General features: G+C 38.6%; 1 protein-coding gene across 3 annotated transcripts in view; it reads right to left on the bottom strand.

Moving 5' to 3' along the window:
* KLF12 (KLF transcription factor 12) overlaps positions 1-24863 on the bottom strand; it is a 411687-nt gene that overhangs the window by 52102 nt on the left and 334722 nt on the right. For all 3 annotated transcript variants that reach the window (XM_090258533.1, XM_090258532.1, XM_090258535.1), the window contains one exon: positions 8882-8944. In XM_090258533.1, coding sequence (XP_090114659.1) covers positions 8882-8944 — 63 coding nt within the window. The remainder of the gene's footprint in view (positions 1-8881; positions 8945-24863) is intronic.

The raw sequence follows: 24863 nt of genomic DNA, 5'->3' as shown, positions 1-24863 counted from the left end.
TGTAAAGTTAAAATTTGATTGTGGGCTAATACTCACGGCTGATGAAGAATTTTCTTTTAAGGTGATTGGTGTTATAAAGAGTATTATCTGTTTTGCACACTTCCCTAGATCTAATCTGAATAGTTAGTATCAGACATAAGTTATTCGTTCCTTTGCTAGAAGTACTGAAGTACAGCAAGTATAAAGACTAATTTAGTATGAGTGAAAAATTGACACCAGAATCCGAGCCTGCAGGTTCCAGCTTTGCGCATTTCATAGGAGGATCTCTGTTTTGACTATCTTGTACATTTAATCACAATTATGTATGTTTGGTTTTAAAGGCTGCATTTTAAAATATGTGATCTAAAGTGGGAAATCTGGAAAACGAAGGGTTTGAGGGGATAAGGATTAAAACCTATACATTTAAGAGAATGGAGTCGGTTTATTTTGATATTCCTCTTAGGCTTTGGCCACTGAATAACCAAGAGTAAGACCTCAGAGTACCTTATCATCCAAAATATAAGAAATGATGGCCTCCAGGATATAACATTAAAGCTTATTAACAAGTTTTAATGATAGCTTCTAGTTCACTGACTAGTAGGAACAATCAATGGTACTAGTTTATGGAGAGTAGTCTCTTTTGGTATCAGCACCTCCTATTCCCTTGGGAAACTCTTCCCTCCTCATTACCTGCGGTTCTTGCTACATGTGGTCTTACTAGGACTGTTAACCAAGGTAGCTTCTTCCCTTGGCCAGGGCTGGGTACCTGAGCCAGGATGGGGCCAATCAGATTCTGTGGCTTCCTCTATTGCAATTTTAAGGAGATGACATCAAGGAGTAGGACCTGTTTGGTAAATCCTGCTCCCTGGATCCTGGGTGCTGTCCTGCTTCCTGTGTTCCCTGAGACCCAACTCCTCTGTTTCCGTTTGACTCTGTAACCTACTTCATGTCCTTCTGCAAACTACCTTCAGCTTAAGTTGGCCAGACTCAGTCAGTTTCCATTACTTTCAACAAAAGAATGTCACCTGCTAAAGGAGACTAAACTGAATGAAAATGTAGGCAGAAGTAATGGCTGCTAGCAGACAATGGATTTCAGCAGGTCCTCAGCCCTCCAGCTATGGTATTAGCTGTTGGCTTATGCTGAGTAGCTGTGACTTATGTTGAAACCTGGGTGATAGTGGGTTGGTTTTATTATTTATGTTTGATTACTATATCACACATGATGTATTGTTCTCCTAAAATGAATTAAAAGAAATATACTAGCTATGATTATATTTCTAAAATATACTAAATATACCTTAGGTAATCTAGTACTATACTAAGAAATGCAATAAAGGGCCAGTTTTAAGCCAGTGGTCAGCTGAGAAAAAATTATAATAAGGTGAGACTATATATAATTTTTAAATTGCTAATTCACCAACTGTGTGTATGTATACAGAGACATAGAAAGATGACATTGCAATTATAATGATTTGATAGAAACAAAATCAAAACTGCTGGTGTACCCTGCATTTTCACAGGGGAATCCCCTTCAGGTTTAGTATCCTGAGCAGTATTCTCAGCATATTCAGAGACACACTAGGAGTTTTCACTGGGTCCTCATATCAGTCATTATTCTTTCAAATATATAGAATTTAGAAGACATCTTGGATTAGCCAATGTTTTATCCCAAATATACCCACTAATGCTATGAAACACTAGGAAAGAATGCGGCTTCTCTCTGTGTGTGTATATATAAATATATATAAAATCTTTCATTTTAATTTGATATGTTAATTATGACATGACTCATGTTATTATAGATACATATTCTTTTCATAGCGGGGCACAATTTTTTTCTGCATTATTCATTAATGACTCCCCATACACCCTTGTTCATCAGGTTTCATTACAACACGACCATTATGTTAAAGTTGTACATCTGCTGAGTTTAACAGGGAAGGGATGTGATGGAGAAGAAGGCCCATCTCACAGTTGAAAACTCTGTAAAGTATTGCGGTTTAAATAGCTTTCCCAGAGTAAATCGTCAATCCCGATTGTGTAATTTTAAGCATCCTTAAGTGTATAAAACCTACCTAGAAAAATAACAGTTATATGAAAAATATGCTGCAAGTCCCAGAACTACCAACAATTGATTTTATTTCTCTTCTTCTGCTTACTTTGGGTTTAATTTGTTCTTCTTTTTGTGGTTTCCTACAGTGGAAACTTAGATTATTGATTTGACATCTTATATCTTCTCTAATATACGCATTCATGCTATAAATTTCCTTCAAAGCACTGCTTGCGATGCACCTTACAAGTTTTAATAAGTTGTGGTCAGATCTTCATTTTGCTAAAACTATTTTAAAATTTCTCTTGCAATTTGTTCTTTGACCTAGGTGATATTTCGAAGCATGTTGTTTGGTTCCCACGTATTTTTAGATTGCCCAAACAAATCCTTTTGAATACTGAGCTAATATCTCTAGGTCACGCCCAAGTTAGTTAACCAACAGAGATGTTTTATTACTCGAGAGTACCGCACCTAGCTACAGTGCCAAGAAGACGCCAGGAATCAACACCGCGAATACTCACAGGCCCTGTCTGTTCTTTTATCGGGTTTTCAGTAAGACACTAAAAAGGTTCTGAGCAGCAGGCTGGTAGAAACAAAATAGGAACTTTCAATACAAAAATGTCTCAGAAGTGGTGATCTTTATAGCTCAATACGATTCTATAGCCCCAATGCTCCCATAATTAAGGAAATAATTGCAGAAAATAACCTACCAATTTTCTCCCTATCATCTTTATTGTGACTGAATCAATACCAGACACAAAAATCATATATTACTAACAGAAACGTGAAACACTTCTATCATGAAGTTTCTTGTTGAAATTCTGGATGAAGAGAATTTAGGAAAACTATACCAAAGTCTTTAATAAGGTCAATTTGAAAGATGGTAGAAAATTTTAAAGTATGCATAATTGTCACCAAGCTAAATTTGAGGAGGTGGTGGAAGTAGTTAAAGAATTAATAGCAGATCTTGGATCACAACATTAAAAAAATGTGAATTTGGAGAGATTTAAAGTGTAGCAACATGCTGAGGCCCTCTTTTCATTGTGATTCAGTGTATATACAGAGAACTTGCAAACTGGTTCATGATAACACAAATGACACCCATTTTCCAAATCTGTTATCAAACATTAGAGAGAGCATGTTTCCAAAAGAAATCTTTTATATTTCAAGCAACTTGCTGTTACTTATTTATCAAAACACATGGATTAAAGAAACCATGAAGGCCAGGCATTTTGGGAGCTGGAAACTTCACATATTGAAGTCCATACATATTATCATAATTTTTGCCCTGTAAAGCAATGCAGGGAATCCTCTGGTAATTAAAATAGCATAATCAATACTATCTATAAATAATGAGCATGCAAGAACCCACACACCATGATGACTTAACATGTTGGCAGGGAGTAACTGCCACATATTGGAGGGGGCAGCAATGTCTTCATTAGGCCTCTCCTATTTCTCCTTTCTCTCCCCCCATCCCATCAATATCCAGGGAATTTTCCAGGCAAAAGTCTTCTGCTCAGCTCCTAATGAATTAAACATCCATCTTATTTAATCTTTAGCACTTCTGCAGCAGTAGCTAATTGCTGTGGAGCAGAAAAATGACTAAACAGGTGTGCACAGACCTGGGTTTATGCCCTCAGCTGCCATGTTACATTTTGGAAAGTGAGGAGTTGAACTGAACCTGATGATGCTGACATTTCCTTTATAACTCTGAAATTGATAACTGCTACACTTGGAAGTGCTCTGGCCCTTCTTAAAGAGATAGCTTTGCATCAGTTTTCTGAGAGGTTTCCGGTATCAACTACTTCAGTGCCTTCCTCTTCTAAGGCAAAGAATAAACAAAAATGACTGTCCTTATTTTTTATGACAAAGATCCGTACTAGTTATATTTTCTAGAAAGATTCTATGAAGGCATGTCTAACATTTACAACTGCATACATATAAATATTTAAGTTCACTGTAGCGCTCTATCTCCAACAATAAAACATCAGTATGAAAAAGCTCTGCCTGCCCTCCACAAAAATTTGTGACACAGAACTTTATCACATCCAAATGTGAAATGTGAGTCACACCCAGAATGTGTTATAATTTGCACAGATACTCTATTAAAAATGGGAGCTGCTTTGTGTATACAGCTGCATAACATCTCAGGCATGTGTAAGAAATAAATCATAATTGAGACTAGAAGTGGCAGCATCCAACTGGTTAAAGAAAACTACTTCTATTTTACTGATGAAAATTCCCATCGACAATACTTCATTTTCTATGTCATCATATAAATAGCCCATAAAGTCTCTGTCATGTCACACCCACTACCACTGTTACATAATAGCTCTAGATGGATGTTTCGAGGGTGCAGCATTACCACTATTATGACCATCCTCAAAGAACAATAATATATGCCCAAGTCTTTTAAAACTCTAGGAATGGAGTAGTGTAAATAACTGGAGTAGGGAGAGAACAGAGAAAAGGGTAAAGAGCTAAAATCGAGCATATGCTAATATTTATGTCTTCAGAATACTCACAATGATCCTAGAAAGTTTTGGAGCCTTACATCAACTTCAATGTTCAGTTCAGAGATACTACCCACCAAGTCCCTCCCTATCTTGCTCCAACCAAACATGGGTTCCAGGTTTCTATTATATCTTTAGGAATAAAAGAGCTAAAAGATGACTTGGAAACAGCCACTTCCTGTGGGTTTGAAATAAAAAATATAACAGCCTCATGCAAAAAAGGTCTGCAAAGGACAATGGTTTATCTGCACATTCAACTCTTTAATAAAGTTTGCCCCAATCCCCCCAATTTGCCCCAAATGGAGCAAAGTATTTTCCTGGCATTATCACATGCAAGAAAGAGTCGCAAATGTTCTAAAAAAGGTTTATAGAGTTATTTGACAAAGGAGGGTGTGATCACCTGTTAGGGCCAACGGTGAAGAAAAGAGGAGAGATATGACTCATGAAATAAAGAAGGAAATTCATATGCTGAGCCTTAAAGGCTTTATCAATCCTCAATCAACAAATATTACTATAGTGGGGTGGTTTTGAGGGAGAGCCATATTGACAGAGAGTTCATGTCTGGCTGGATTGCTACCTTTGATTAATTGTCGTTGTACAATGATCTCATGTTCTTTATTGGGGTGCAAGAAGTTCTTATTGCCCTTCTTTAATCCCTGGGCGTTACCAGATAGTTACAGCAAACTGGTTCCATCCTAACACCTGTCATTAGACCCTTTACATCCTGGTGCTTTCATCCTGTCCCTGGATATGTACATTTGTTACCCCATTTTCTTTCCATTCCAACAGGTTTGTTTGCCTCGAACAGAAATTTTCTTTCACACATTTTTTCATCTCCAGAGGAAATGCTGCTATAGGAATGAGGCCAGTGGATGCCACCTATCACATTAACAATATGCAAAGCAAGACACTACTTAAAATTTTAAACTATCTTTTTACTCAGTGGTAAACATTGGTTTGATAGCTCAACCATGGCCACTGACATTTACAACCTACCAACTGTCATGCAGTTTTATCCATAACTTGTAAACTCCAGTCTTTTCATCTTTTCCTGAGGTTTAATTGCTTATCTGATAAACAATACTTTTCACGTGATTGAAGCATTTGTGAACCCGACTTCACAAGATCACCCAGCATCACTCACATAAAGTATGTGCACATTTCACTCACTGCTGAGCCAAGCTAGTATTGAACTTCACATCTAATTCTATAAATTATCCCACACTTCTATTTGTGGGAGAGCAAATACCACTTTCCCTTCATCTCCATTGCTAGTATGAGTATTTAAACTTTCTGGATTTTCAAAGCCAATACTTCACAAAGAAACAGTGAATGTTTATCACTTAATCAGATGTAGATGCTGGATGATTCACTGGGCTGCTTCTGAGCCAGGTGATTTATTTGATTTATTTCCATATATCAGCCTCACAGTATTAACTTAAGGAAAACTCAAAGTAGTACACATACAATAAGAATTTTAACTAACTCATGACCAAATAAAGCACATGTAATAAATCTATGTATGCTCCTACTACAGTTAATTTAGAAATGCCTCCAAGTCCTCATACATGTGTTTCAATCTGTAAAGAAAGCACTATCTCAACACCCTGCTTTTCCTACAATTTCTGGGTCTTCACTCAAAACCTTCTCTGGGATGGGTTTGCTGACTGTCCTCTTCCTTCCTTTGTACTTCCTCTCTTCTCTACTACCTACTCTCACATTGGTCTTAAATATAGTTGATAACATACTCCCATGAATATTTTATTGGGTTGGCCAAAAAGTTAGTTTTAAAGCTAAAGGAGTTCATCGTCACCAAGTCATTATTTTATGAAATGTTAAAGGGACTTATTTAAGAAAAAGAGGGCAAAACTATGAACATTAAAATGACAACAAACTCACAACTATCAACAACTGAATCTAAAAAATATAACAAACTAAGCAAACAGCCAGAACAGGAACAGAATTATAGGTATGGGAATCATTTGGAGGGTAATCAGGTGGAAGTGGGGAGGGGGAGAAATGAGGAAATGGTGAGGGATTAAGAAGCATAATTGGTAGGAACAAAATAGACAGGAAGAAGTTAAGAATAGTACAGGAAAGGGTGAAGCCAAAGAATTTATATGCACGACCCATGGATATGAACGAAGTGGGGTGGGACTGCTGGAGGGAAGGTGGGTACTGGGCGGAGGAGAGTAAAAGGCAAAGAAATTGGGACAACTGTAACGCAAATAAACTTAAAAAATAAAAAATAAATAAAATTTTAAAAAAAAGAAATGCAAAATAAGATTTGTGCAATATATAAAGAAGGTGTTATACTGATTGAATGTGTCAAAAGTGGTCTGCAAAGTTTTGTGCTGGATATGTCTCGCTCATTGATGCTCCACGGTCAGGTAGACCAGTTGAAGCTGATGGCGATTAAATCAAAACATTAATTGAGAACAATCAACATTATACCATGTGGGAGACAGCCGACATACTCAAAATATCCAAATCAGTAGTTACTGGTGAAAATGAAAAAATGTGTCTTTTATTTTACGGAAAAAAAGCTAAACAAGCTTTTTGGCCAACTGAATACTATAAATATGTCTCCTTAGAGCATTATCCACATTTTATTATATATGTGTTATTTGTATGACATCATAAATATTGTATATTATACATGTGACATCACACAGACACACACACACACCCCCTTCAAGACAGTGAGCCCCTTGAGAACAGAAACCATGTTTTATTTATCTTTCTAATCTAGTGCTTTTCACAAAGCCAAGGACAGTAAATAAATGTTGCTGAATAAATAAAAGTTGAATTTTCTCAAGGCTAATAGTAGAAATCCTTCTTGTCTCTCACTTTTCAGGAGATAAAAGTGGTTTAAACTCACTAACCAAATAATGTGCCATAAATTACATAGGAACATGTTATCATTACTCTAATACTCTGGAAAGAAAAAGTGAAAAAAATTTTCGTTATTTATTTAGTGTTCCACATTTAGCCACTGAAAAATAAGTTGTAACAATCGGATCTCATAACAGACACTGTTGTACTCCATCCATTAACTTATGTTGCTCACTTGAGCATCTCATGGTCTGCAATTCTGTGCAGTCAAGAAAGGACCAGATTTCTCCCTGTTCTTTTATGTAATGGCCATCAGCATTATTATTCCCTCAGCTTTCCAGGTTTGTCAGGGAACAATATGCTTTAGTGATTGTGAGAAACCATGAAGGATGCCCCGGCTTTAGATAGTGTGTTAAGAAAATAGCTGTATCATCTGTGCTCCATTTCTCTCTCTGTGAAAAAAGGAACGCATAGTATTTAACAACATCTCCAAGCTATTGTGAAGTAGTTAATTAGATTTAATGGGGGAAGGGAGGTGACTGATTAGACACTATTCAAATTCAAAGAATCATTATTTTGTGTCTAAAAATAATCCTGATTTAGGAATAAAATTAATTTGGAAGCTCAATCTTTAGTAATCATCTTTCCATACTTAAAAAAAGCACTGGTTTTTAATCAAAATCCAATTCTAAGAATAATTCAATGAAGTAAAAATGGAGATCTGTGAATTTCCATTCACCTTTGCAGTAAACAGTACACAGTTCGAGTTCAATCCTTTCTTCCTTCTTCTTCTTCTTCTTTTCTTTTAAAGATACAATGTGCGTAGAAAGGCTAATTTTGTGTAATAGAGTAGTTCGTGTAAACAAAGTAAATTTTAAACCTATATTAATTATTTTTTGCTTCACATAAAACATTTATAAAACATCTTAAATTGCTTCTTTATAGAATCAGTGATCAATGTTTTGTGGTTGAGTGAACTTTTCAGGTCATTTCTGATAATTTCCCATCTATATTTTTGTTCAAGAGCTAATCAGTGAGATATTTGTATTCCCCAAACTTTAAAAATAAAATCCCTGGATATGTAATGCTCAGTCTCCAAAAATCTAAATAGTAATCAAAACTAATATAATGGATTACTATGAAAAGCTTCACGAGAAGTAGAAGTTGGTACCTGAGAAAAATCTTAATTGTTGCCTAAATCTCACTAAGAAACTTACAGTATTTTCAAAAGAAAGGGGGGAAACATCCTTTAAAAATCTAACAGTTGACAGTCCTGGGAAATATACTATACCTGTTAGGAAAAAAATGTGACACAGTTTTTAATGAGTGAAGAGTTTTGGCTATCAAGCAATTTTCCAAAGGAAAGGGAGACAATGTAGTTCTCTCAGTAGAAACACCTTCTCTATAGAGAAGCAGGAATAATTTTCTTTTGCTTTAACACAGCCCTATTAAAATTACCCATATGACTTGAAAATTCTCATAATTTAGACTGTATACTCACCAAGCAAACTTCTGATTATTCATTCGATTTCCCCGGACCCTTGATACTGGAGACGGATGTACCCTGTAGGTAGATGAGAGTAATCCAGTCATTGAAAAAGCATATTCCTAACTACAAATGAACATACAAAAAGGAATCTGGTTTATAAATTATGTCTTTTAGATTTGCTTAATATAGAATCCCCTATAACTTGAGCAGCTCTTAGTAAATGGATGCAACTGAATTCCTCTGCTTGCAAACTTGTAACATAGTTTGTCATATGTTCACTGTGAAGAATCCCTCCAAAGCAGACCACCAGTTTTAATCAATTGATTTCATTCATTTAACCCAACAAAAAGTACTACCTATTCCTTTAGGAATGGGTGACAGTATGGTACTTGCTGCCTTCAATGAGCCCTTCCTGCTATTTCCTCCCACAGAGCGGCAGAAGAGAAAGTCTAAATGCACACTTCCTCGGTTAACGTTTCGACTGCAAAAGATGATAAAGGGGATCAGGATACTGCCCAAAATATGCTACTCTGGCACAGGGATTATTCTGAGCTACCAGGACCTGAGAAACAGCACACACAGGGGGACCTCTATCTTTCTGTCATAGACCCAATGGCAGGGCGTAAACTTATCTTTTGTAACGAACATTTTCACTTGTAAAGATGTCCCCGTCTCTCATATCAGGAAGAGTAGTATAATGCATAACTCTTATTACCAGAGATGGTACGCAAATGAGTCTGCATAAAACCCCCATATTTACCATTATTTTCCCCATACATTTCCTAGTCACCTTCTTACAATTTACCTCCCTAGATGCCCAGATTCCTTTTCTTTTGACTAGTCCTTTCTCTACAATTTATTACCCTTTGTTAAAATGGTATATGAGCTGCAAATCCTAATCACCTTCGAGTTACTTATCACTGAGCACTTCTACATGTATGCATGTTGTGTACATAAACTATTTTCCCCCTCTTGCTAATCTGTCTTGTCAGTTTAATTCACAGCATCCCCCGCCCCCACCAGACACTGAACCTGAGAGAATAGAGGAAAAGTTTTTTTTTTCCCCCTCCCCTACAATAATTTCATCCAAAAATGCAGTAACAGAATCTGTTGGAATGGGGGAATAAGGAAGGGCGGACAGTTTTTTCTAGGAAAAAGACCTTCTGGATGTGATGCTCAGTAGCTTTGGGCTTTGAGGACCGCAAAGTCAATTCAAAATTTTAGCTAAACAACGGAGGAGCGAAGACTCTACTGTTTTATAAGTTTTCAGGACTGGAGTCATCGACTGGAAACAGTTTAAATTTCCTGGAACTGATGATATCTTCCAAGCACAAGCTAGCGGCTGAGCCTCCACCTCCTGGTGGGTCACTAACTGGCAATGCAATGTGCCTACTTTCTGCTTCCTTGTGGCCAGCTTCCCGCTTTGTTCTATCTTCTCTAGGACTTTGGGATCTAGGCAGGATTTTGGCTTGTGTATCTTTACTCTTTCTATCCCAGGCATGAGTCTTATTTACAAGACAAGAAAGAAAACAGGGATTTTTAAACTGTTAAAGTCCAGTTAGAATCCAAAGCTCCAATGTTCATTAGAACCCCAGTCCTCCAAAAGCATTTGGGAAGTAAAAACCATCTCAAAACAGATAATGCAGTGCTAGCCCCTCGGAAGGGCCCACGGCAGTTTTTCAGTAAACGCAGAGCCAGAAGGCTGATTTCTTCCAACATCCCTTATTAACATTCTTTTCCTCGCAGCGCTTCTCAATGGCTGCTGCAGCTGAGCTGCTCAGCACAGCTTTTCTGCTCGGCATGGGGGAGGGGACGTTAATTATGCAGGAAAATGGAGAGAAGCCAGACAGCCCCTCTCGTGAACTGTCTCATTCAAGCAAGGCCCACTTCCTGCTGTTTTGCAGCTTCAAGGATCACCTGTTGGTCTTGGCATCTGGCCAAACTGGGGCCTAGCGGAAATGACAGACTCAGAAATGAAAGCCTGCTCATACTCCAGTATCCTGAATTGGGGAGAGAGGAAAAAAACACGCAATAAAAACGTATAAGAATTTCACAAAAAGAAGGAAAACTCATTTTTTTCTTCTCTTTTCTTCTTTCTTTTTTCTTTCAGTCTGTCTCCTTGAAATGCAATCATTGGACCTGTGAGTCAAAAATGTCCCCCTAGTACTAAGGCGAGCTACAGGAAATCCTCTCGAACCTTCCCGACACCCCCACTGGGTGTCACAGTCATACTGCTTCAATCAAGTTTTAAAAAGTAATAGCCCAAATACAGTTATTTAATTCAGTCTACATCCTTTAAATGTTTACCTCTTTTATTGCTTCCTCCTTAACCCTAGTATTTCTATGTATCACGATAATTCCACCAGTTGAAGTTTAATAATAGATGTGTTCTCTTATTGACGGTTCTCATTGAACAAACCAGTGGAGAAAAACAGACCTGTTTAACCTATAATTACAATACTCCCTAGATATTTAGTGATCCAGCCACACATCAAGTACTATAAGCAGATAATTTCTGTAACAGTTTAACAGTCTTCAAAGAACCCTTGATTGTGTCTGTGACCCAATAATCATGAAGTTTCTTAAATTAAAACAGTAAAACAAGAAAGCTTTCTTCCCCTTCCTCAAATTAGTAAATTGATAACCTGGAGTTCACTTCATCTAATAAAGTACACCACAAAGGTTTACATTTCAGCTGCCTCCCAAATTTTATTTCCTCCAAAGGATATGCAGTGTTTTTGTGAGCTCAGTCTTTAAATCGTGACAGTTTTTGCCATGGCCTACCTCCTTTCCACATATAGCAGCCAGGCAGGTAGCAAAGTCAAAACCCCAGTAGGAGAAACCACCACCTAATCTGCATGTCATACATTATTCACGACCCCCTGATTCCTGCACCTGTATCCACGCAGGAAGCTTGCAGGGAACTTTCATTATTCTTCCCTTAGCCTCACACAGACCTGATTACTGCTAAGCCACTTTGTTCTGTAACTAAGGGTTTCAGGCTGCCGTACTAACCGCTGGATGTGGAAAGAAAAAAAATAAAATAAAAAACATCACCACGTTGAAGAAAAGGGCAATCTTGGTTATTGTGTAGTATGTACTGGATCCTACCATGTGCCCTTCCAAGACCTGACAGTTTATGTCAGATGGAAACGCTCACATGATGATGTACATTACATAGAAAAAAAAAAAAAAAAGCTATATCATGGAGGCCATGTATATACCAACTGTTCTATTTATACACACTTAATTCGAGTATCTGAGGCAGACGGCATGTTTATAATGTTAGCCAATGCTGGGGCTTCATTTAGTGTTCTGCTCAGCATTTGAGAACCTCTTAGATATCTTAATACAGACATGACTCTTCCTTCTTTGGGTATAAGCACCAAAGGACTTAACCTTCAAATCCTGTATTTTAATGACTCATGTTTACAGTTAAGAGAATATACTGAATGGCTGGTGGTTGGAGGTGAGACGTGAACCCAGACAAACAGCGCATTGATCACTGGGGAACTGCTGGGGAAGGGCATCTACCAATCCTATCGTTTTACTTTCCAACAGAAAAGCAGCGACAACTTAAATTCAGTCTTGCAGCCCCCAATGGGATTAGGATGAAGTGGTAAAAGAGTACAAACCATGTACCCAGCCTGCCTGGGATGGAATTCCAGCCCCGCCATGAACCAACTGAATCATTCTCGGGAGAGTTACTTAACCTCTCAGCGCGTCAGTGCTCGAGTTCCCTCATCTGTATGAAGGGAGGCAACAATGACAGCGACCTCCCAGGGATGGGAGATTTAAATGTGTTAACAGTTGTCAAGCATTTTAGAACAGTGCTTGGCACCCACAGAGGAGTTGATACACGCTAGCTATCCTCACTAGTGGTGCTGATTCCATTGGAAGGGATGGGCAGATGGAACCAGAGTATCCAGCTCCTTCCAAGGACTGAGATAACACATCTCTCTACAGAGGCTGCCATCTTAACCACTCTGCTTATGTGACTTTACTAAAGACAAGGGAACAAAGAGAAATGAACACATACAGAGTAACGTGAATCAGATACTGCGGTTTCTAACCTATGTCTTACTCTCTGGTACCGCATTTTTCTGCTGTGTATTAGAAGACCTATCTTCTGTTTACTAAGTGGCATAGTATTTCAGTTACGGTATATCCCATTCAAGAACAAGTCAACAATCACAGCAATACAAAAATCACTTCCATTTACTAAGACCTTTCTGTGTGCCAGACATCATGCTTAATATTAGATACACGGTCTTATGTTATGCTCGTGTACTTATTCTCCACAATTTAACTTTGAGAAAATAGGTTTAGTAGAGCTGAATAACTTCCCAGGGTACAGAGCTAGCAAACAGCAACATCAGTACTTGAACAGAGGTATAGCTGGCCTGACCATCTTCAGATGACCTTCCATTCCTATGAACCCCTAATACAAGTTTACTGTTGTTTGTATGGAAAACATAATAATTAATAATATTGAGACTAAACTCTGTGCTTCACGGGCTCACAACTGTAAATCACTTTTGCCCACACCAGTATATTCCTTCCACACTATCCTAGAGGATGCAATAAAGCAGATTAGCACTAAGGTTTCAATGAGAGATTAAACATTTATTTAAGTCCAATTCTGCATTCTATAGTATAAATAGGCACAGAGTAAAAGAAAGGTTTTCTTGGCCTAAAGTTGGCACCAGACTAAATAGCAAGCTTTTGGGTACTCACAAAAAATATAGTCATAATAATATATAACATACTATGTTCTTCCCTTAACTGTGAAAATTCCTTGATACTAGTATTGCTATTGAAACACATGTATGTTTTAGATGGTAAAATTAATTCTAGCTACATCTACTTCCTCTCTTCCTATTTTTTCTGGGATGCAGTTCAGCCCTCTGGTGACATCATTCTTGTCATAATCATTGTGTTTTCAAACCTAATGGGTCACCCTCAAGTCTTCATCTTCTCAAATTCTCAGCAGCAACTGCCATACCTGACCACTCCAGTCTTGAAAAGCTTTCTTTTCTCTTTGCTTTGAACCACCTTCTCTCATTCTTTTGAATTCTAAATGTTGGCGTGGCCCCAGGATCTCTCTCCTATGACCTTTCTCTTTCCAATTTCAACTCACTCCCTAGGCTACAAGAGTCTCCAATACAGTTAGCCTCACACCCTTGATGTGACCATCCCAGCTCAAGGCCTTACATACCATCCATATTCTAATGACCCCCAAATTTCTATCTCTACCTCCAACCCTGTATCTTCTCTGAATACCAGAATAGGGTTTTACAATCCTAACTTTTCCCTTTAAGAATTTTTTTTAAAAAAGATATTCCTTTCCATATCTTCTCACTCTAAAAAAATGGCATCATTCACCCACTTGCAACCTTGGAATAATACTTGTCCTTTTAGGCTCATACAGTAGAGAGGTTGCTTAATACTGAGGAAAATCAAAGTAAACTTTTACTTCACAGACCAATAAAATATTTATTGTAGGCAATTACTCATATAATAAGATTAGAGATTTTCATTATCAAGATCATGAGAAATCATTACGAGTATTTCCTATTTTTTTCTTCTCTCTTTTATTGTATTTTTTCCATTACCATTTACCCCCTTAGACCTCACCCCCTCACAGTCACCACACCAGTGCTCATGAGTCCTTTTTAAGATTTTCTATCCTTAGGTCTATTTTTCTGTTATATAATAAAATGATTACCCTATGCTTTCATCCATACTTATTTTCCAATTATTCTGCATGATACACACTTTAACAACTCAGTTTACTACACGTATGGAAGATTAATCTAGAAATAATTCCACAATTATTCTTTTTTTAAACATTATTTTTATTGGTTATGCTATTATAGTTGTCCCAATTTTTCCCCCTTTGCTCCCCTCCACCCAGCACCCTCCACACCCTCAGGCAATCCCCCCCACCATTGTTTGTGTCCATGGGTCATGCGTATAAGTTCTTTGGCTACTCCAATTCCTAAACTGTACTTTACATCCCCATGACTATTCTATAATTACATATTTGTTCTTCTTAATCCTCTCACCTTTTCAACCATTTCCCAGCACCCACAATTATTCTTCTATATCAGTATTTTCCTATGCAGAATCACATGAAAGTTACTTTTAAAGTAATTCTTGGTATTGCTTCCTTCTTACACATAGATACACTGAATACAAGTTCTCATGATTATTCAGGTGAGCTTGGACGTTTTTATAATATATATATATATATATATATATACACTACACTTGACCAAATAAAAATTAATGTGAGCAGTGTTTAAATTAAGTGGGCTGTTTTTATTCTCTGCTTTTATCAAGCCAGTGATTAGATGACCAGTAGGAATGTCATATATATTTTGAAAGTTCTCCCCCCTCCCCATTATATTTGTCTCTTTCTCTCATGCAAAGCCATTGATGTTATTTTCAGGACAGTGGGCTGAACTTAAATATCATATGGAATTAATGGGATAATTAATTAATTTCCATTAATTTACACTAACAGTATTTTGAAGGAAGTAACATGTATTTCTGCTATGCATTATCAGAAGGAAGAATTCTAAAAGAAATACATTTGGTTTTCACAATTATATGAATTAATCCCAGCCTCTTCTCCCAACAGCCCCTCTTGCTCTCTGTGTGGCCGTGACACTGAAGACTCGCCCTCCTTTGTCAACTGCTTAGCTGATGCTCAACTCTAAGAAGCTGCCCGGAACCTCCAGGTCTAGGTCAACTCACTCACAGCATGGGGTGCTCAGCACTTGTTAATGGAAGATTACAGTTGTTTGTATGTTCAGTTTATTTTGTCTGTCTCTTCAACTAGGCAGCATGCTCCAAAGGGACAAAGGAGCTTTTCTCTCTTTGCTCACTCATTACTGTATTTCCATTACCTGCCATAAAGGGGGCATTCAAGAAGTAACCGTTGTAGTCTTAGCCCTATTTCCCTACTAGACAGTATGTCCCAGGACAGATGATAATGGCCATGCCTGTCTAAGTCACCATGCCATCCTCAGAGCCTAGCACAATAAGCGTGCAATGACCATTTGAGAAGCAATGAGATGCGGAGAAAAGATACAAAGTTTTAGATTTAGAAATTGGAGCTAGTTCACGGAATTGCTTACTGAACACCTCCAGAGCACTTAGAGCTTCAATAACTAATCAACATTAATTAAATCCCACTAACCTGACTCAACAGTTACTTTCCATGAAGTCTTGAATTGTGGAGGAAGACACGATCTCTCTTCTCAAGAAGCTTATAGTCTAGTTGAGATAAACTGTTAGCAACTATCACAAAACAGGGGAGGAAAATTAAAGGGGATTTCAAGTTTTATTGGAGTGAAGAAGAGGTTAGAATGAATTCAAACTGTGTAATAACAGGAAAAATTCAAGGAAGAGACCTTTAGGCTGGAAAAATGAAGGATAAGTGAAACTTTCAGAATCAGAAGTGAAGGATGGCAGGAAGATACTTCAAGAAGAGGAGCTAAGTTAGTCCTTTAAATATGAGGGTGCTTTGCAGCTTGAGGGTAAAGTTTCTTAGAAACGTTAGGGGGAGATGAGCTAGAATGTTAATATGTATTGAGTTAGAATACAAATCAATACATAAATGTCTGAATAAGGAGTTAGTAATTAGGGCAGTCAGCTACGGAATAATAGCAATCTTTCCTGTGTTGCTCAGAGACATATATGTATCACGTCTATCTTTAATGAAAACAATACTTATTGCATACCTATTATTTATTCATTAATTCAAATATTAATTTAACATTGGTTTTGCAAGACACTGTTCCAGGCTCATAAGTACTGGGGTCTGTGCTAGGGGAAGGAGTATTCCATCTATTAAAACAGGGTTCCTGGCTTCAGGAAGCCTACCGTATGACATGTGTTTAGACAAACGACTGACCATGATGATGCAATGTGATCAATGACCATAAGAGCAGGTAAAAGGGACATCCTAATTAAGCTTTGCAGTAGGCCTAGGAGTTTACCGAGGGTAGGTATGTCCAACAGCAAAACCACAAATTGTTCTGGGTGACTAGAATAAACAGTCTAACAGGCCCATAGGGACAGGAGATTGTGTAATAATAAGGTGCTGATCAGGGAGTATCTTGCATATTGTGTTAAGTAGCAAACTCAAAGAGAGTTAAAGGACAACCACCAATTGCTTTTAAGGTTGGAACTGACACAAATTTGTGTACTAGAAATACACCAGGCAGCAGTGCAGAGGGTGGCCTGAGGACAGTGCATACTTACACAGGAAACGTCATTAGAGGGCTACTGTAAACATGTTGCAAAGCAGGGTCCAAAATGGCAGTAGTGGGAATATGGAGGGTGGGCGAGCAGTAAGAGGAAAATGAATACATAATAAATTAACTGTTACCTCTGGGACATGGTTGTCACGTATGCAAGGTGTGTGGGGAGGCAAGGCAGAATTAAAAGAACAATTTTGGGCTAACATCTGGGGTTCTGAAATGGGTGATCAGAAGAGCCAACATAAGGAATAAAAATCTCATTTGGGATTAAGAACACAAGGAATTTCTGTCAGATGGCATGTACAGATCTGGGGTTCAGTAGAGAATTTTAAGGAAAGAGCTGGAGACGGGAGAATCCTTATCATATAAATGGCAGGTGAGCCCTGAGTTTCATAGAGGCAGAGCTTCAGTGAGAAGACCTGCAGAGCAAGGCCAGGAGACACTACATCTTCTTGGACAACTTGAAAACTCTTCCTCCTCATCCAGGGAATGCCAGAGATCCTCGCTTATTAAGAAGGTGGAGTGTCAAGGCTGAGTTTAGGCTCAGATGATCTCATGTTCAATATTAAGAGGTAAGACAGGATCTTCTGTACTCTTCCTTTGATGTCAGAAAAGCCAAAAATAATCAGCTTTCCTTTTGTGCTGCCTTGGGCAGCAAATGACACTGATATCAATTCTGTAAACAACCCGGAAACCCGGGAGGCATCCTTCACTGATCTTTCACTTTCCTTATCCAACCCATTTCAGCCCCATACACGGTCTCCATTCTTTCCACCTTTCACTTCCAGAGCCACTAACTTGTAACTCCTTTCTCTCTCTTACCAGCACTAACCCCTAAACCTTCTCCCCCAATCCATGTGCTGTACTAGAGCCACTGTTATTTTTAAAAAGCACATCTGGGGTGGGGGCAGGTAGAAGAGGGTAAAGGGGGGATAAAGGGTGAGGGAAGGAGACTTGACTTGGGGTGGTGAACACACAATACAGCGTACAGATGATGTACTGTAGAATTGTGCACCTGAAACCTATACAATGTTATTAGCCAATGTCACCCTGATAAATTCAATTAAAAGAAAAATTAAAAAGGCAAATCTGTTCTTCTCGCTCCATTATCCCTTTAGTGGCTTTTCATAGCTTTTGAAACAGACCCAGATCTCAACATGGCCTAAATGCCCTGCTCACCTCTGGCTTCCTTTTCTAAAGAGGTCCCCTCCCTGTCCCCTGCTTTCTGTGATCCAGTCACCCTGGTCTCCTTTCAGTTTCTCTCAGCTCAGTCCCATTGCATGTGTTACTCATTTTATGTAGAGCCCCCAATAGGCCCTCTGCCCCCTCTTCTCAGTAGCGTATCCCCAGCTCTCTGCTCACATATTACTTCGCTCTGCATGACGCATCAAAAAGGATTCTGTCTTTCTATTACAGTCCCTCATTATTCTCTTCATTGTCCTTCATAAAACTCGTCAGGCTTGCAGTTATATAGAGACATGATAATTCAATAAAGAGCAGGGGCCATTTCTCCTTAGCTCTCCACGACACGCCCAGAGTTAGACCCTATGTCTGCCACAAGGTAGGCACCCATTAAATATTGTTCTATAAATAAAAGGACGATGAGAACTCATAATAGTAGCCTTTTAATTTTTCCTAAGGTTTACTTTTATAATAATCTGGAAAACAGGTAAATATAAATAACAATTTAATACATATATTTAATGTTTACTATATTTAACATATACTAAAGATAAAGCACGAAGTGCAAGAGAAGGTGAGGAGAAAGTCATGTGGCCCCGGTGTTGTCCTAGAAAAGCACTGGCCCCACGGAGATGGGTTTTATGGACCCAAGTCAGCCCACATCTAGCCTAGTCTACACAGGCGACCCATCTCAGGCCACAGTGCCAAAGCAGACACACCTGTCATTCCTCGCCTCTGCAGAAATTTTTGGAAAATTAGTGGCCAGTATAGAGAGACAGGTGAAATTCAAATCCAGTCTGTAGTTTAGTTAATAGTATTGAACCAATGATAATTTCTTGGTTTGAAAATTATACTATGATCATGTGAAATATAAACATTAGGGGGAGTGAGCAAAGGGCACCTGTGAACTCTCTGTAGTATTTTTGCAATTTTTAACTCCTATTCTTATTTTAAAATTAAGGGTTTTTAAAGAGCTATTCCTTTGCTGGGATAAGAATAAAAGCAGTATAGATTTTCTAGAAACTGCTTATATTTATGTTTTATTTAGTGGCATATTTTTTCATTCTATATGTTTATAAATACAGAGTACACAGTACATTCTCTATTGTATACTTTTTTAGGTAAATAAACTCATCAATCAGTCCTACTACTTTCACCATCATGGTTTTTGAATGCACTTGGGTACAGAATTACTAATAACAGTATGTAAATAGTAGAAAGAAAGGAGTAAAAGGAAAGACAAGAGAAAGACATTTTTAAAGGTTAATAAAAAATAATGCAATGGTGAAATTTTGGGGGGAAAAATTTAGCTCATGCCTACAGAGCAGCAACCTATATTAAGCAACCCGACATTTATCCAGTTAGCATAGATCCCAAATACCAGCTTTGACCTGAGATACTCTAATTGCTTCAATTTTGCACTTCATTTTGCATGTTTATAAGTCTGATATATGACTTTGCATTGTTCACTGTATGGTGCATTAAGGTACCTGTCCTTTAATACATGAACTGAAGTACTTCGATTCAGTCATTAGTGTGGATTGCGTTGGAGGAATTTCATGAATTGACAGAAATTCTGATTGGTGGTTTCTCTATTAGTCACACTGGTAATGCTTTTTATTTGGTGCGCTCTGTCAAGAATGAATAGTTAAGTCATTGAAAAATTACTTCAAATGCTTTTACTGCCTCTGGCTGCATTAATTTTGAGATGCCTCATTTAGGCTAAAAAAAGAGGTAATGTTAAAATATGTAATATGGGCTTTTCGTCTTCCCACAATGGATCTATCACAGTATAGCATTCTCTCAAGAAGGTGTTACAGCTCACTAGGCTGTACCATTTTTCCTTTGAGTAGGACAAAATTTTACATCATTTGGGTCAAGACGTAATGAAAATGGCAAAACTAAATTTTAAAGATGATAATCTATATTTAAGGAGAAAATGTAGCTTGCATTTCACTTACAAAAAGCCCCAAACTGGTACTTATATGTAATCATTATCTTTAATCATTTTAAATAATATGTTTAAAAGAAATGAAAATGTATTTTTTGTGAGTAAATCCTGATTTGTTTCTTAGTGGACACCGTTTAAATCAAAGGAAACGGGGCCCTGGTTGGTGTGGCTCAGTTGCTTGGAGTGTTGTTTTGTGCACTGAAGAGTTGTAGGTTCAATTCCCGGTCAGGGCACATGCCTAGGCTGCAGATTTGGTCCCCAGTTGAGGTACATGTGGAAGGAATTCAGTCAATGTTTCTCTCTTTCTCCCCTCCTTTCTCTCTAAAATCTATAAATGTGTCCTCAAGTGAGGATTAAAATCAATCAATCAGTCAAAGGGAATGGCATCCAAGAGATGGATTCAGTACTGAATCATAGAGAATCTGATCAGTAGACAGCTAGAGGCTGTTCCCTCATTGCCCAGACAGATGGCCAACAACCTTGGAATACTTCAGAGCAAAGGAACCAGGAACTAATCTACTACCTTAGGCAGACACTCGTTATTTCAGAACTTGGCGCCTGAACCAAGAGCTGCCAAACACTCCAATCAGTATCCACAGGGCTAAAGGTGTTTGTGGAGCCTGCAAGGAGTACATGAAGTGTACAGTTTACCAGGAGACTGGACAAACAGCAATGCACCCATCGTATAAGCACTTCCGAAATGCACCAGGCCCTCTACACTTGATCAACATCATTGACGCTAGCTGTGTTCAAACTCCCTGTTCCCACTGTCAGCCACCAGTATTCCCTCCTCTGCTGCACGTTACACTCGCCCAAGAGGTTACAGGGTTTGGCCTGCAGGAACATGTATGGCTTATTATGTTAACAAAACAGGCAAAATCAAAGCACAGCTGGTTTAGATCTTTTGCTTATTTCTTAATTTGATACAGATAACTACACTGATTTTCTTGTTGCTTATTAAGCATCAGACCATTATTGTGATTGGAAAAAAGATAAACAGAATTGATTAAAATGTATTATTTGCAGGGGGTTTGGGGGCTGGGTGAAAAGGTAAAGGGATTAAGCATTCATACATACATACATACATACATACATACATACATACAAAAAACAACTCAGAAACAGACAACGGTATGGTGATTACCAGAGGTGGAGGACGGTGTGGGGGGGATAAGTGGTGATGGAAGGAGATTTGACTTGGGGTGGTGAACACACAATACAATATACATATGACATATTACAGAACTGTATACCTTAAACCTGTATAATTTTATTAACCAATGTCACCCCCATAAACTCAATAAAAAAGGAAAAGAAATGTATCATGTGCTACTATGTTCAAGGCACCTGCTATCCAATTTAGATAATAATCAGGTTATATAATAACAATACAAGATTAAGAACATCATCAGTTCTCCAAACAGAAGGGTTGTCACAAGACTGTAAATAACAAAAACATGGAAACGTTGTTTCTTCAAGAGGTCAGAGGAGACAAAGATCACTTCCAGATACTGGTGTGAGATTTGGGCTGGGTCTCCCAGGATACGGCTCCTGAGCAGGCATGGAGAAGAGCCAGCGTGCAGGTGTGCAGGTGAGGACAAAATTATGAGCAAACAGGAAGATGTGGAAAGATAAGCAGAGCAGGAGGCTACCTTAGTCAGAAGGAAGAATTCACTAAAAGGGGCGCAGCCCCGAAAGTGCAATGTCTTTGATGACAGGCAATAGCTGTTTTGACATTTTTCTCTCTAGAGAGTGCGAAGCTGCTGGGAGATTTCATTTCAGAGGAGTCATGTTAGCACCTGAGGGTTCATCTGCAAGCGGCGTACGGAATGACTGCAACAGACCATCCTGCTGACATGGCAACAGTTCAGATGTGAAGAGATAAAGTCTAAACAGATGAGGTCCCGAGGGAAGGGATAGAAAAGAACAGATGAGAGAATGAGAGGAATTGGCAAAACCTGTTGACACTGGGTCGAGAAAGGTGAAGGGAATCCGGTACTAAAATTTGGAGAGACTAGCAGAATGGTGGGAAACGTGGCTTTAATTTTAGGCAGCTGGAAATGAAGGACTGCAGTTCAGGAGGGAGGGCAGCCTTACAGGAATGGATCTGAGTTTCATAAACGTGGAGGAGAAAGCTGCAGCTGAAAAAGTGGGTGAGATTTCTAAAGAAAAAGCTGCAAAGCCGGGAGTGCAGGGGTGCTGATCGACATACCTGACAGCGGGGGCAAGAGGAGGAGAATCGAGGAAGGGAAAGGAAAAGTCAGCAAAAGAAGAGGAAGACCAGTAGGACAAAGATATTATCAGAAGTAAGCGCAATCACGCTGTCACATTTTCTAAGTGGGAGGATGGTGAGAGAGAACAATTATATGTGTCAATTAGCGACCATCGTAACAACAGGTTTTTGGCGAAGCTACAAAAAAGCTTTAGAATGTTACCGCTTCAAAGTGGGGCTAAAAGCATGTTGGAAAACAACATCTGTTTGAGAATCTTTTCCATAAAAGAAGAGAAATGCTTGGCATTCCAGACAGAAGTCATTTGGTTTTTCTTTTTTTTCTCTCAAGAAAATGGAAGCTCTGATTCCATGTGTTAGCTGGAACATGCAACTGAAAAGATGTAAAATACTGGATGGAGAAGGAAAAACTGAGGAACAAATCGGAGAGGAGCCAAGTGAGCACGAGAATGTTCTCGGACACTCGGCAGCTATGTATGCACAAATATATTCTTCAAAATGAGAGCCTGGGGTGAATTCCGTCCTGTGCTGAGAGTTTTACCAGAAAGTCTCACTTATCCGCACGACATCCTGTGAGGGAGGAATCACCATTCCCACTTTGTAAATGAGAAGAGCAAGCTTAGAGAGGCCGGTACCCTCGTGCACCCAGCCCAAGGTCACACGCCAGAGCTGAAACTCAAGTCCTGACTGACACCCATGCCACCTTCTTAAAAAATGTCCCACTCTGTTTATTTTATGAACAAAGAAGTAAATCTATTTTTTTGAAAATGTCAAGGGAAGATTAGCCAGAACAGCAGAATGTAGAGCAACATTTAATGACTTATAATTTCATGTTTACCAAGGGATATTACTTCCAATCGAGAATTATGTGTATAAATATTCCTGAAGAGGTCTGAGATCGTTAAATGACCATCTAATGTGTACATCAAGCTATTGCTTATAATTACACATATTAGTCTGCATATACATGGTATAATAAAAAATGTATAGTTGGTGTTTGCCCCAGGTTTCTTGTACAGTTTCCAAAACTCTTAGAATTTCTAAGTGATAGCAACGTCTTTTGTTATTCATAATACACTCCTTTGGACTGCACCTGAGTTTATGTTAATGAGGTGACCCTAGACAGCCACCAGGAAGACCAAGCATGTGATTAGAGGGTTGCAACTTTCAGACCCACCCCCACACAGGGAGAGGGAATGGAGGTTGCGTTTAATCACCAGTAGACAGTGATTTCATCTGTCATGCCTCTGTCATGAAACTTCCATAAACCCCCCCCAAGGGAACACACTGGCATGTTGTGAGGATGGGTTGCCCGGAGAGGGCATGGAAGCCTCGTATCCCTCTCCCCCATACCTTGGCCTCTGCGTTCCTTCCACTTGGCCCTTCCTGAGTTGCATCCTTTATAATAAATTGGTCATCATAAGGAAAGCTCTGCCTTACTTAAGTTCTGTGACTCATTCTACTGAATTATTAAATGTGAGAAGGGGTTCTTGGGACCCCTCCAATTTGTAGTTGGCCAGACAGAAGTGTGGGTAGCGTGGGTGGCATAAAAAGCAGGGCAGTCCTTTAAATGCAGCTTGCCCTGTGTGGTCCGTGCGAACTGTGTAGTTAATGTCAAAATTGAATTTCAATTGTTGGACACCCCACTGGTGTCAGAGGACTAGAGAATTGGCTGTTGTTTGGAAAACCAGCCACACAATTTATTATTTAAATAACTCTATATTGGGCTTTCATAATACTCATGTTGCCCACGTGGCCTGGCCAAACACAGAATAATGCATATAACAGCACTGTCGACAAGTGAGATTACAACTTTTGAAATGTGTAAAGTTGAACCATCTTCAAAAAAATCTCCAAAATTTTTGTTGGGACTATTTTCCCTCAATTATCATTATTAGAAAATGGGGAAGGATGAATGGCCATAAAATAGAATTAACCCATATTTAAATCTACCAATCCTGATAACTCTGTTTTAAATAATCAAGACAAACCAAATTTACAAAATATGATTAGAGCAGTTTGCTTGAATTTGTAGTCCCTGATTAAATACAGATGTTATGCAAAACAGGCTGGGTCTGGAAATTGCCCACAAAAGCAGACTTATTATTTAGCATTATTTCTGCTTTGAAAAAAACAAAGTAAGACTCTTCAGAATCCCAGAAATATCTGTAGAAATAAGAAGAATCAACCTAGGAATAAACAAAATAAAAAGCCTCATGTGTATTAAACAACAACACAAAATATAGGTCTAAAAATGACCTATTACCAAACAGTAAAATAGACATAGCCCTGGCTGGTTTAGCTCAGTGGATTGAGCGTCGGCCTGCGAGCTAAGTGTCGCTGGTTCGATCTTCCAGT

Source organism: Furipterus horrens, unplaced genomic scaffold (genome assembly GCF_987537825.1).
Source record: "Furipterus horrens unplaced genomic scaffold, mFurHor1.1.pri manual_scaffold_12, whole genome shotgun sequence".
In the NCBI taxonomy this organism is placed as follows: Eukaryota; Metazoa; Chordata; class Mammalia; order Chiroptera; family Furipteridae; genus Furipterus; species Furipterus horrens.
This window is presented reverse-complemented; position numbering and strand designations above follow the sequence as displayed.